Raw genomic sequence first — 13,330 nt, forward strand, 5'->3', positions numbered from 1 at the left:
CTGTATCAGCGTTTTTCTTTATGGTCTCTGGGTCTTAAGTCTTGACTATAAAATACTTTTCCCATTTCAGAAAGTAATTTAAAAAAAATTCACCCATCTATCCTAGCATTCTCATGGTTTCATTTTTTTACATTTACATCTTGTATCTGAGTAAGGGATGTGGCTCCCTTCCCCCCGCCTGTGGCTAACATCCTCAAGAGCTAACCTGTGAGCCACCTCCATTTATGGAGTGGTCCATCATCCACCTGCCCCCCGCCCCCGATTTAGCAGGCCGCCTCTGTCATGCACCCTGTTCCCACGTGTGGCTGGTCTGTCTCTGCTCTCTTTTCCTTTGTTGATCTTTCTATTCTGTTTCAAAACTACTTTTTATAACTAGCTTTATAATACATTTTATATTCTTTTTCCCTCCAGATTTATCCTGGATCTTTTCTCAAGTTTGTTTCATGTGAAACTTTATATTATTCTGTTTCATGTCCCGCCCCACCCCCCAAAAAAGGTATACTGACTTTAGGTATAATTGACAGCTTATACGAATGTCTCTGATACCACTTTTAGAACCGTCTTCACCCCATCTGATAAACTTTTTCTGTCTATTGGTAGGAGAAAAATGCTTGTGCCCCGCAATTCTGACTGTCAGGTTGGGGCCCATGGCAGTGGAACATTTTGATAGGAATTTTCTATAGATACAATTCAGGTAAGGAACACTTACGAGAAGCAAAATTTCGAGTGTGATTGGCCTTTTAAAACCAGTTGAAAACTGCTCTGTTTTTAAAAAAACATTCTCCCAGATATCTAGAAAGAATATATAGACCAAACAAGTTTGAGTGTTCCATACTGTGACTGTCTAATTAGCACCTCCGAGGGGCATTGATAAAGACTTGCTGCTACTCAGCATATGTTTCTTGAATGAGCACACAAATGCAGCGGTTGTGTTTCCCCTGCCCTGTCTCCAAAATGTGCCTGCCAGGGACACTGAGACGTGGCCCTCTGGCCTCCAGAAGCTAACAGCAGAGGATTACTGTGGTGAAGCTATACAAGCGGACAGTCATAACTTCTGTGGAACCTGCGTTCTCAAGGAGAAGCACCCATAGAAGATAGATAGGACACAGTTAATAGCACCTTTTTTAGTTTCTGAGAAACACAAGGTAAGAGTCTGGGAGGGAGCTTGAAGAGAGAGGGCAGGAGATGACATTGCAGTTGATTTTTTTATGAAAAGGATTGCTATGGTTCTTACTAATGTTTTTGCCTTTAAAGTCTCTGAAAATTAAAACAGCCCAGTTCAGTGGCTTACAGAACCAGTAGACGCATTCAGTATCTACTGATTTCCACAAGAGCCACTCGCAGGGTCATCTAATGCCCAAGTGAATTCCTGATACTGTGGCAAGGTGGAGATATTTCCATTTTAATCAGGGACTTGAAATCCTTCAAGTTTAATTAGTATCTAATAGTGCAGAGACTTTCACAAACTCTGTTATGGGTAAAGTATAAGATCCTCAGTGGTCCTGGAGGTGGCAAAGGCTTCAAAGAAACTAGGCCTATTTTGCAGAACTGGAGGAGGTGGTAACTTGAGGTCAGAGTGAAGAACTGTGGCTCAATTCCTGTTCACCTGGTTGTGTTTGCTTTTGCTTGGAGCGCTTACAGTACTTGTAGGACAGAAATGCCACACCAGAGACTCCAAGAAGCAGTAGAGCAAAGAGTACATACAGTGCTGTCTGGGCCTCTGCTGTCCCCAGCCTGAGCCCCAGGAACTGAACGTCCTCTTCTCTCATGGGGCTGGCGGTGGGCTCAGCACCTAGGAGAGGACAACAGAGGCGGTGTATGCACCGGTACAGACGGAGTTATCAGATGTATGTTAACCTAGATTAAGCCCGAGCCAGATCCTTGCAGTAGAGAAGCTACAGGGTGAGTGCATTGCGGAGGTGACGATACGAATCCTTCACACTGAGTTATGAGCCTCTGAAGGAAGTCACGTCGTTTTAGTTTTGAAGCATCTCTCTCAGTGATTAGAGTATAATCTATAATTGTCTCTTAATTTGTATAGTAATTTATACTTTTTCAGTCACTCAGCAAACATTGGCCACCTTACATTGTGCCAGGCACGGTGTTTGATCCTTGCATCGGCCCAGTGTTCGCCTAGTTTCTTGCCTAAGGCTGCACGGCAAGTTAGTCGTAGGGCTGGGACAAGAATCTAGACCTGCTGCTCCCAGACCAGGGCCTAGTTTCCCGATGTAACTTTAACCCTAATTCCTTTGTTCCATCCTAAGAATGTCTGGAGCATTCAAAGAACAGAACTGTTGGCTGAATGCATGACGGGGACGGAGAGGCAGAGGGGAGGGTGGTAACCAGAAGAAAGCAGAAACGGGCCCCTCGCCCCCCACCCCTCTGGCTTTTGTCCCTCCCAGAGCCACGTCTCACCGTCCTGCAGACAAGGGTGTGGCCCTGCAGCGGGGTCAGGGAAGCCGTGGCACCGGACTATGGAGGCGTAGAACTTGGCCGACGCTCTGGGGATCCTTGGCAGAGAAGCGTCAGTATAGTTCACGAAATGCACACCGAACTTCTCTGCGAAGCCTGTGGCCCACTCAAAGTTGTCCATCAGAGTCCAAACCGTGTATCCTCGAAGGTCCACCTTATCCTGCACAGCTGCCCAAAGACAGGCCCCAGCCTGAGCTTCCCTGGTCTTCCAAGACACCTTTCCACCAGGCCTACTGAGGCTGTGCCTGCCCACAGTTTTCCTACAGTCCCTGCGTGCAGGTCAAGGTGAGCTTTTTTCAGCTCTTTAAGAGAGCTGCCCACCCTTTGCATGCAGGAATCGTTAGCTGGTCCTCCATGGGTGCTACTGCAGAGCCATCTGCATTTTCTAGAAAGGCTCAGCCCTGAATGGGAGTCAGGAACATGGGTAGACTAAATTAATCCTCCTGGGTCATCTGTAATCCTCCTTGTCTTCACATCATGGGTTATTGGTCTTGGACAGAGCCTTAGAGTGTTAATGCTCTTCCCTATAGAACAGTGGCCCTTGGAAAATATTTTATCTGGAATAAGATTTTCCAATCGTTCCTTTTTGCTGCTGCATTGCTCATTTTCTTTTACTCAGCATTACCATTTCTGTGTCATAGTCCCATCCCAACTTGTTCTGCTGAGCTAAGGGCCTCAAAAACTTTTGCCTGGGGAACAAAAGATCATACAACCCCTCCAGCCCATTCCACCTGGCCCCTGCCCAGACTGTCCTCAGGAGGGCACTGCTGTTCAGGGACATTGACACCAGAGGATCAAGCAGAGCAAATGACAGGCCAAGAACTCGCGTCTAGCTGTATCAGGCAACAGGGTTTGCTTGCTGAGCTTAAATCTAGGAAGGAAGAATCTTAGTGTACAGCCCCAAAGGCTTAAACCCAAAAGGAGCTAGAAACCTCATCTTTCTCATCTGGGGCTTGTGGGTGCAGTACTGCCCTGACTGCAGACGTTAGCATATGTTTCCAGCAGTGAAAGGTGCACTTGGAGGAAGGGCGGGGACCTGGCATACCTTTGAGCGCCTCGTTGATGTAACTGCGGAGGTAGTAGATCCTAGCAGTGTCGTTGAGGTCTGATTCTTCCCGCTGGGACACTCCATTTTCTGTTACGTAGATCGGGGGGTTGTTGTACTCCTCCTTTAACCAGTTCAGGATCCTCCTGAAGCCGAAAGGTGTCATCTTCAGCCAGAAGGAGCCAGAGTCTGGCCAAGAGCGATCTGTGATGGAGGCAACTCCCCTACGAGTTCAAACGCTAAGGATTAGGTCTCGATTTGTAAATCCCAAGAGGCCCTCTGCACAAAACGTAAAACAGGATACACTAGAAAAAAACCTAGATTTTGCCTAGACTCGAGAGAGTCGTAGCTACACCTAGAAGAGTCAAAAGGCCTCAGATTCTCTTTTCACTAGTTGTAGTGGCATCAGTCCGTGCTGGTGTAACTTTGGACAGGCCACCTAAGCTCTCTGTTCTGCTTTCTACCTGTACAGAGGAATGGTCTTACTCATGGATCTAACCCTCCACGGCTCTGTTAACAGGCCACACCTCACATTAGATGTGAAAGGGCTCTGAGCTTCCCTTACCATAATCTCCCATGGGATGCGAGTGCTATGTCTTCAGAGAAGAGGCGCCCTTGAGTCACCTACGTCTGGTCGACGCCACCCGCAGGCCACAGGCACAGCCACAGGCACCAGTATTGGGCCCCCATTCATGTGATGATGGGGTAGATACGCTGGGACCTGCCTCAAGTGCCCAAGACCCTTCCTCCCTCTCCAGCGATGGGCAAGGAGAGGGCATCAGGTTGTGCCAGAGGGAGCTCTGCGGGGGGGTATAGAAGCTCATGCATTTCATTATGAGGAACAGCCATTTAGATATTTCTTAACGTCCAAATCCTTCAGGAAAGAAAACCGTTGCATTTTATCAGGAGCTGGATTTATTGTTCACCTGAACTGCATGTGCGGCATTTCATAAGCTTGAGCACAGGTGCCTGGGGAGACAGTCCCAGGACCCATGAGGCAGCAGGAGTCGAGTGGGTGCGTGAACGGGGACCAGCAGGGAGGCCTCTCAGCCCTGCTCAGCAAGCCTGACTCTGGTGGTTGCAGGATGCAGTGGGGATGTCAGCGCTTGTTTCCAAATGAACAACCCGGACAGAGTCACAGCTACTGATGGGGAAAGATGCTTGTCAGAAGAGGGACAAAACAGTGTGCCCACATAATAATCCTGGTTTTTTTGTAATAAACATTTCTGTATAACTATATACTATACAAACTGTATATAATATAAATATATAGAGAGAGGTAGTACACCCATACACACACACATATACTTCTGAAATGACAATCAAGAATTTCCTATTCTTGCTTTCCAGTGTTTCTACTGTGAACATATATTATTTGTAATACAGAAATAATAGTTTAACCTTTACCCTCAAAAGGAAAAAAGAAGCTTGTTATTTTGACTGAAATAACATCTGGTAAGTGAAACAAATCTGATGAAAAAAGAAAACCGAAAGAAAAAAAAATTTTTTTTAACGTTTTTAAAAACTCTAAGCCTGTCTGCTTTAAATGGAAAGTATCTTGGAAACCCTAGCCTGAATTACTATCTGACTGATAGAGGTTCTTTTAGGTATCTCAGGAGATGGGGCTCATCTTGCAAAAACCCCGGGATACACAGCATCAGGAGGCAGCTTCAGAGGCTGTACAGGCCTCTAAGTGAGAGAAGAGGAGCACGTTGCTGTCTTTTCCAAAGATTGTTCCAGGCACCCTTCCTTACCTGTCTGCATCGAAGGAAGAGATCCAAGAGTCATAGTTGAGATTGTAGGCCAGGACAGTGGTGTAGTGATTGAACCCAAAAAAGTCATAGGTGCCGTTGATCCTCCTCTTCTCACTCTCTGTGAACTCAGGGAGCCTGGAAGGAAAGGGCCATTAAGGACGTGGGGTTTGGGAAGAGAATGTGCTGTGGGGTGTTGGTGGAGGGCTCTAAACTCAGGTACTTGGAGGTGACTATGGGCCTCTGGCCGGGAGCAAGGAGAGGCCCTCCCAGCTGCTGCTGAAAGCGCCTGAGCCTCCTTCTACCAGACCACAGACCTCGCCTCCCTCTGGCGTTGCAAGACCCTCTCTCTCTTCCTGTTGCAAGTTTTTACTGTGGTTTGTTTAGGTGTGCTACTTTTCTGCAAAGTCAGTCCTTATCAGTAGGGGAAATACTTTTACAAATTGAATTGATTGAACTTTTGAGATTTGGACTTTCCTGCTCACATGATTTCACTGCCCTTTTTAAAAAATTAATTAGCTCATTTATTTTTGACTGCGTTGGGTCTTCGTTAATGCAAGCGGGCTTTCTCTGGTTGCGGTGCACAGGCTTCTCATTGCGGTGGCTTCTCTTGTTGCGGAGCAAGGGCTCTGGGCGCACGGGCTTCAGTAGTTGTGGTTCACGGGCTCAGTAGTTGTGACACACGGGCCTAGTTGCTCCACGGCATATGGGATCTTCCCGGACCAGGGCTCGAACCCGTGTCCCCTGCATTGGCAGGCGGATCCTTAACAACTGCACCACCAGGGAAGCCCTGCACTTTCTTTTTAAACATCTGGTGGAACATTTTCCTTGTGTTCTTTTTTTTTTAATTGAAGTATAGTTGATGTACAGTGTAGTGCCAATTTCTGCCGTACAGCAAAGTGACTCAGTTATACACATGTAGACATTCTTTCCATGTATTCTTAGTGAGACTTTTCTATACAATTCAATCAACATGCACTTGTGTGCAACACTTAGAGGTTCATCTCAGCCAAATCCTGACTACATGCTGCAGGTTTAGGGTTGCCTAGAGAATGCCCTGCTTAGGTGCCTGGCACCTCACCTTGACCTTTCTGCTACCATTAACCTGGGGAAGAACCTTCCCTCCCTGGGGTTGCTGAAATATTGGGGCAAAACTAAGCCCCCGTGCCCACGCCTTTACTTCCCTGCTCAGGAGCCAGCAGGGGCTCCTCAGGTCCCGTGGCATCAAGGCTGAGCCCCTATGCTTGGCCTCCAGGCCCGCCACCACATGGCCTTGGCCCTCCCACCGCTACTGGGCCAAGTTTCCTGAATTCCAGCTGCAGGGGTCCCACTCATTCCAACCTCTAGGTGGGTGCTCACACCCCTCCCCACTGGATGGAAGGGCCTCTGCTCTCCCAAATGCTGTTCCTTGTCAAGGCCCAGGCTCAGCTGATGTCCTGTCGTGTCCGTGAAGTCTCCTGGGTCTACCCAGCCTGCCCTGATCTCCTCTGAGTTTTCCTTGCATGAAGAAATTGGGGAATAGAATTCCTTGGAGTGATGAAGGTCACTGTCTTTCCAGCCAGTGTGTCAGCACTTGAGGAACCATATTTGGAACCCCCTCTTTGTGTGGACCTTGCCGGGCCTGGCCCCGGCCTGGGTATACAGTAGGTGCTCAGCAAGGTTGTGTTAATGGACTGGAGCACTTGCTTGTTGGAGACCAGGGTTGACAGATCAGACCTTTTGGCTCAGCAGGACTTACCCTAACTAGGCCAGCACACACGTGTGTTTTAAGGGCTGGGATGGATTATTTCATCCTCACAGGTGGGCTGTATAAGACTCAAAGGCTGTGTTAGGAATGCTTGCCTTTTGAATTCTTTTACCCTACCCTCCCCTTCTTATGGTCACATGAGCTACCTTAGAGCTTGTGGGTGTGTTCCCAGAAGGCCAGGGCACTGCGTCCCCTTCCCCACACCGCACCTCTAATCCCCAGCTGGACGACTCTTAAACCGAGCATGGGCCCTGCAGTCAGACAGCCTGCTTTCAAATCCCAGCTCCATCACTGAACTGCTGGGCAGTCTTGCCATAATCTTTGTGCTTCAGCTTACTCATCTTTAAATAGGAGTGAAAGTGCCGATAGAAGATGGATAAATGTTAGCTGTTGCTGATGTTGCTGTTACTTCCTTGACGGAAGTAGGACTGCCTCGGTGCAAACCATTGCCACCCACTGGCCAAAGGACAAAAAGCACTCGGCTAAGAGTCACCCATTGCTACCCACATTCACTCCTAAGGTGATGAAATAGGATAGGATGAGCTGGGGAATTTGTCCTTGGAGTGAGATGGTGGGTCGCTAAGAAGTAGATGCCCTGGGGATGGATTTCCTGGTTATTCTGAAGAAGAAGAATAAGAGCAACTGCCTTTTGTCTCAACTGCCTGTCACAGCCACGCCAGGTCCTGGGCTAAGCGCTTCACAAACACACTCGCGTGTAATCTTCCCAGCAAGCAAGGAAGCTCAGACAAGCCTAAGACACGCCTCTCTGACCCCAACAGCCATGTTCAGAGCATCACTGTGCCGTACACCCGGGAGCTTCAGTTGGGCACCATGGAGCAGACTTCCTCCCAGTTCTCATGGCTGAGTGCGTGGCGCCAGGACCTACCGAGACTTGTTGAGGCCTGCCGCCAAGCTCCTGTCACGGACCCGTGTCTTCATCACCTCGGGGTAATCCCCATTCTTGAAAATCGGATGTGCGAACCAGCCTCCCATGAACTGCGGGTGGGGTTAGGGGGGGACAGTCAGTGCCGGCACTAGCAGGCGGGCCCACAGGAGACCGCAGCTCCCGGCTCAGGTGTCGCTGACCCCAGGGCTCCTCCCCAACCCAGTCTGAAGCATGCCTCTCTTCTGCAGCTGTTCCCATGTTGCAGCTCAAATACCCACAGGTCTTGTCACCCCGCTGGGAGCTCACTGTGGGCAGGGTGATGTTCTCACCCACTGTAGCTTGAGGGATGTGAACTGATCTGAGCATATGGGCCCTGGACTTGACAAATGTGGCTGGCTGCCCTTAGGAGGGTCCTGCAGAAGATGGGGAGAGACCACAAGCCTCCAGGCCCTGATTTCCTCTCTTACCACAGAGCAGGTCCTTCCCCGTCCTCATGCCTAAGGACCCACCAGAACCTTCTGGGAGGAACCAGGTGCAAGGCTGGTTGCCCAGGCAAAGGATGATTCTTCATGGGCTTTGGACTCGCAAAGTGAGGAACTTTGCAGTCTGTTTTCTTGAATGAGGTCCAGGCCATCCTTACCCTTAGGGGGTATACGTGGCAACCAAGTGCTATGACGCTGTGGGTCCTGAGAGGCTGCTTCTGTCTCGACATCCTCCCCTCACCTGCTGGCTACTCCCTGAAATGTGGGGTGAGGACAGCCTTCCATTCCCAGTCAGAGATGAGGCTTGGAACATACTCGCTCTGGTAAAAGCAGCTTCAATTCACTCTGAGGTGAGAAATTGTTTCCGTGGAAGCTGATTTTATTAGGGGACATGTATATCATAGTCCTGAGCTGCAGGGTCACAGTTCACAGATGAGCTGTGATAATGAGACTACAGCCTAACATTTACTGAGGTTTGTTTTGATTTCAGAAAACAAATTATTGCTCTAATTCACCAGTTCTGTGAGTCTGAAATGAGGGAATGAATTAATTTTGTTCCAAGGCTTTCCCCCCAGCTGGCTAGCAAATGGAACATTAAGTTCTTGTTTGCGCTTTTTAATTTGACCACCTTTGTCAAGTTCGTTTGTGAAGAATTTGGCAAACCAAGGCCATTGGTGTCCTTTCAGAAATGCCACAGTCTGCGGACTCCTCCAGCCTTTAAAAGCGGGGAGCAATCTGGAGAGAGAAGCTTGCTTTTCTTTCCTGATGCTGAAACATGGGAGAGGGTGCCTTCAGACCTCTTCAGAGACAGTAGCAGGAGCCAGGGAAAAGCTATGGCATGAAGAGCACCATTCTCTCTCTCGTCTTTCAGGGGCCCAGGCTGAAATAAGGGTGGGCCGTGTTGTTGGGACCTGCTTACTTGTGCCTCCACTTCCCAGGAGCAAAATTCCATGACCAAAAGATGCATGTCCTTATGTGAAGCTCATGGAAAATTAGGGGCGCTAATGAGTTTCACATAATCTAAAGCCCCCAACTTAAGGTAATTCTTAGGCAGAGTAAGGAAAATCAGATGGTGACACCTAGAGGCGAAATGTGACGTTGCAGCCCAGTTCTATTAGCTCCTATAGTCAAACCACAGATTGAAAAGGCAATTTCTTTCTGTTATTTAGCTTCAAGCCAGTGTTGCATCCAGTGAGAGCTATATATATAAATGATTTTTTTAAGACTTGAAAGAAAATTCAACCCCAAAGAACTTTCATCACAGCAAACCTATGAGGTAGTTAGGTCACCTCCATTTCAAAGATGAGAAGACAACAGTACAATAAGTTTAGATGATTTTCCCAAGGGCACAAAATAAGGTAATAGCAACGCAGGGCCTAGATCCTAAATCTTTTGTTTCACAATCTCATTCTGTTTCCGTTAGATCATGACAGGAGGGGAAAAGAGCAAGAGTAAGAACAATGCCCAGAGGAAGAACAGACCTGAACGTATCTCCTGGCGGCCTCCACCTCCTCCTGGTTGGAGGGGTCTCTAGGCTCAGCCCAGTCGCTGCTGATCGTGATGGAAATCATGCCACCTTGATGGGTGCGGTACACATCGTTGTACAGATGCCAGGCCTCAGCATGAGCCTTTATTAGGTTGTGGCCAGCAATATAGGGACCAGTGCCAGGCCTGGAGGAGATTCCTGGAAATACACACATAGATGTCAGTGAAGAATAAATGTGGCCAAGAATATCACTTTCTGCCTATGGATGGCCTCTTCGTGTTTGGGAGAAAGGCTGAAGATTTTGGCTTGAGGAAGAATGGAATTCAAATCCTGGCTCCACTTTTTTTTTTTTGCGGTACGCGGGCCTCTCACTGTTGTGGCCTCTCCCGTTGCGGAGCACAGGCTCCGACGCGCAGGCTCAGCGGCCATGGCTCACAGGCCCAGCCGCTCCGCGGCATGTGGGATCTTCCCGGACCAGGGCACGAACCCGTGTCCCCTGCATCGGCAGGCGGACCCTCAACCACTGCGCCACCAGGGAAGCCCCTGGCTCCACTTCTTAAAGCTGGCCAGGTAACTTTGGGTGAATAATTCAGTCTTTCAGTTCCTTCCTCTGCAAAATGAGCAATAGAGAGTTCTTATGAGAAGGAAGTGAAACAGTGTGTGTGCAAAGCACCCAGAAGGACTGTATCTGGCAAAGAGAAGGCACTTGATGGATAGGTGTTGGTTTCTGTACCCCTCGCCCAAAGAGTGGCTCATATATCACAGGCAAAGTACCCGGAAGAGTGTGCCTCAGGAGGTAACATCCTGGCACTCTGGGGGGACCCACAGTGAAAGTAAGAGTTGGAGAGTATAGCTGATGGAAGCAGCTGACACACAGATTCCCTGAGAGCAAATGTTATGAGAGAGGCTGCCTCTCATACGTTGAAGGAATGATAAACCAAAGCGTCAGCTAAGGACCAATGGGAGATACATCTGGTAATGGGTCGAAGCAGATCTCCCTGTGGCTCTTTCCAGCTTTTACATGTAATCCCAAGGAGTCACATAAATGAACACAAATTTACTCTCTAAGGCTCAGAACTCAAGAAAAGGAAAATTGGAGGGTTTTCAAGGGACAAGGACAGGTCCACAATTCCTTATTAAAAACTCTTAGGAACTCAGCACTGTAAATCAACTATATACTTAAATTTAAAAAAACCCCAGGGTTTCATGTATTTTGGAATTAAAATGTTTCTGTGTCTTGGAAAAGTAATAAGTTGCATATAACATAGTTACATATGACCCCAGCAGGGCCCAGGACAGCTCTCCATGATTAAGGACATTCATATGTCTGCTGCTGAACTTTTCCAATTTTAGTATATGTGCTGCCGAAACGAGCACTGCTCGTGCAGAACTTTTGAATGTTCACTCTAAGTGGGATGTCACCTCACAGTGGTTCAAGTCAGGTTAAGCCCAGGTCAGCCAAATCATATATTGGAAATGTTTGCATTTTTGGAGTTGCAAAAACCACTGTGGATCTGTACAGTCTGATGTATTGTCCTTTCCTATATCGATTAGTCCACACCCTTGATCTCAGGCAGCTTCCTATCTGAGGCAGATCAGATGTAGAGAGAGAGCAATGAAGCCATTTGGATGTATTGAGATGTGAAGTTCATGTTCAGCAAAAGTAGTGTCAGAAGGGGGAAGCTCTGCTGCCTGCCAGGCAGCCCTGAGCAGAAGGCGGAGATCCTGAAGCACTGCTTTCGGGCTTTTGTAGCCTCCTCCTCCAGGGCCACCTGGATTTCATGTCTTTGTGGTGCTGAGAATGCCACACTCCAAAGAGCTGACAAGGGGGGTCTGGGACCTTTACCTGGAGCTGCTGTCCCATAGCCATAGCCCAGGTTAGCAATGACATAGGGCTCGTTCAGTGTGATCCAGAACTTCACCTTGTCCCCCAGCCTCTGGAAGAGCACATCTGCATACTCCTTAAACCGCTGTACAACCGTTTCATTCTCCCAGCCTCCGATGTCCTGGAGTGCCTGCGGCAGGTCCCAGTGGTAAATGGTCACCTGTGAAAAAGCAAGATCAGCATTTCCATCAACCTCCTTTTCATGGGAAGCCAGCGATGCTGTATGTATGCACCAGCGTAAATGTCTACTGCTAAAGCTGAGGATGAATGATGTGACAAATAAGCCTCAAAAGTTCTCTGGCCGGAAGGGTAGGACAGCATTGTTGAAGCGTGAGAAATTCATACCTCTGGATCAGAGAAGCCTGGGTTTGACTCTCAGCTCTGCCACCTACCAGCTGTGTGACCCCAGGCTCAGGCCCTGAGACCTCCATGTCCCGGAATCATTGTGAGGCCTAAATCACATGGCAGAGGACATGAAAAGTGGCTGACATCCTGCCAGCTCTTCAGCAAACGTTAGTTATGGTTGTAGTCAAGGATCAGAAATGCTAGAGCTTCAGAACCTCCGGGATAGATTGCACTGAGAGCCTGAGGCTCTGAGGCATTTTGCTTGTAAAGGGGCATCCCCATGGACATCTGTCTGCAGGTTCTTTCTGAGGACCTGGGAACCCTTTGCTGGAGAGGGGCCCCTATGGCCATGTCCGTGTAGTAGCCTTTCCTCTCTCTGGGTCTTCCCTTGATGCTCCTGACACACCCCATCTTGGCCACGCCAGGGGTCTCCACTGTCCTTAGTCTCCACTGGGCTGCCAACCATCTTCAGCTCAGACCCAGTCTCTCCCTTTGCCTGAAATGCCCTTCCCCTGCCCACCCACCCACCCAGACTGTCCTCTTTCTTCAAGACCCACACCTCCTTGAAGCTTTTTCTGGCCACAGCACTTTTCTGCGGTGTCTCAATGCCCTTAAGAACTACAGGGAATTCCCTAGAGGTCCAGTGATTAGGACTCCATGCTCTCGCTGCCAAGACCCTGGGTTCGATCCCTGGTCGGGAAACTAAGATCCTGCATGACACGTGGCACGGCCAAAAATAAATAAATAAATAAATAATTTAAAATCTATTAAAAAAAATAAGAACTACAAAATCATTTATCCCTGAGTTGTGTTCTTTCTGATGTTCTGAATTGTTATGTGTAATGGAGCTCATTTCCCCCCAGATCTTGGGCTCGTGCAGGGCAGCCACTGGCCCTCCCCTCTCCATCACAGCTAGTGCTCACACGCACTGTAATAAACGCTGCATGGATGATTTGTTCCTGCAGTGTTAGCAGCGTGAGAAGTCCAGGTAGCACTTTTATTTGTAAAAATCTCTGCTTTTGTGGTGGGGAGTGGGGGCGGGTTTAATGCGGAGATTATGCTCTGGCTGCAGTGCATAATCTCCAATCAATACAGCAGAGGAAACACACAGTATCATAGAAGTAGTGCCCTTCAGCCCTTTATCATAAATGGCCCAGGGGAAAAGGAGAAGTATTCTTAGGCTCCCAAGTAAAATGTAAAAAATTTGGTGATGGGCTTCTCTGGTGGCGCA

General features: G+C 48.5%; 1 protein-coding gene across 1 annotated transcript in view; it reads right to left on the reverse strand.

Annotated features, from left to right (window-relative positions):
* Nucleotides 1-1,571: 1,571 nt before the first annotated feature.
* Nucleotides 1,572-13,330, reverse strand: part of LCT (lactase) — a gene marked incomplete at both ends in the record, with an annotated part of 53,341 nt that continues 41,582 nt past the window's right edge. Inside the window, 7 exons of the mRNA XM_079710281.1 lie at nt 1,572-1,792; nt 2,416-2,640; nt 3,518-3,741; nt 5,272-5,406; nt 7,902-8,011; nt 9,865-10,067; nt 11,716-11,914. Coding sequence (XP_079566407.1) covers nt 1,572-1,792; nt 2,416-2,640; nt 3,518-3,741; nt 5,272-5,406; nt 7,902-8,011; nt 9,865-10,067; nt 11,716-11,914 — 1,317 coding nt within the window. The remainder of the gene's footprint in view (nt 1,793-2,415; nt 2,641-3,517; nt 3,742-5,271; nt 5,407-7,901; nt 8,012-9,864; nt 10,068-11,715; nt 11,915-13,330) is intronic.

Source organism: Hyperoodon ampullatus, assembly GCF_949752795.1.
Source record: "Hyperoodon ampullatus genome assembly, chromosome: 8".
Classification (NCBI taxonomy): Eukaryota; Metazoa; Chordata; class Mammalia; order Artiodactyla; family Ziphiidae; genus Hyperoodon; species Hyperoodon ampullatus.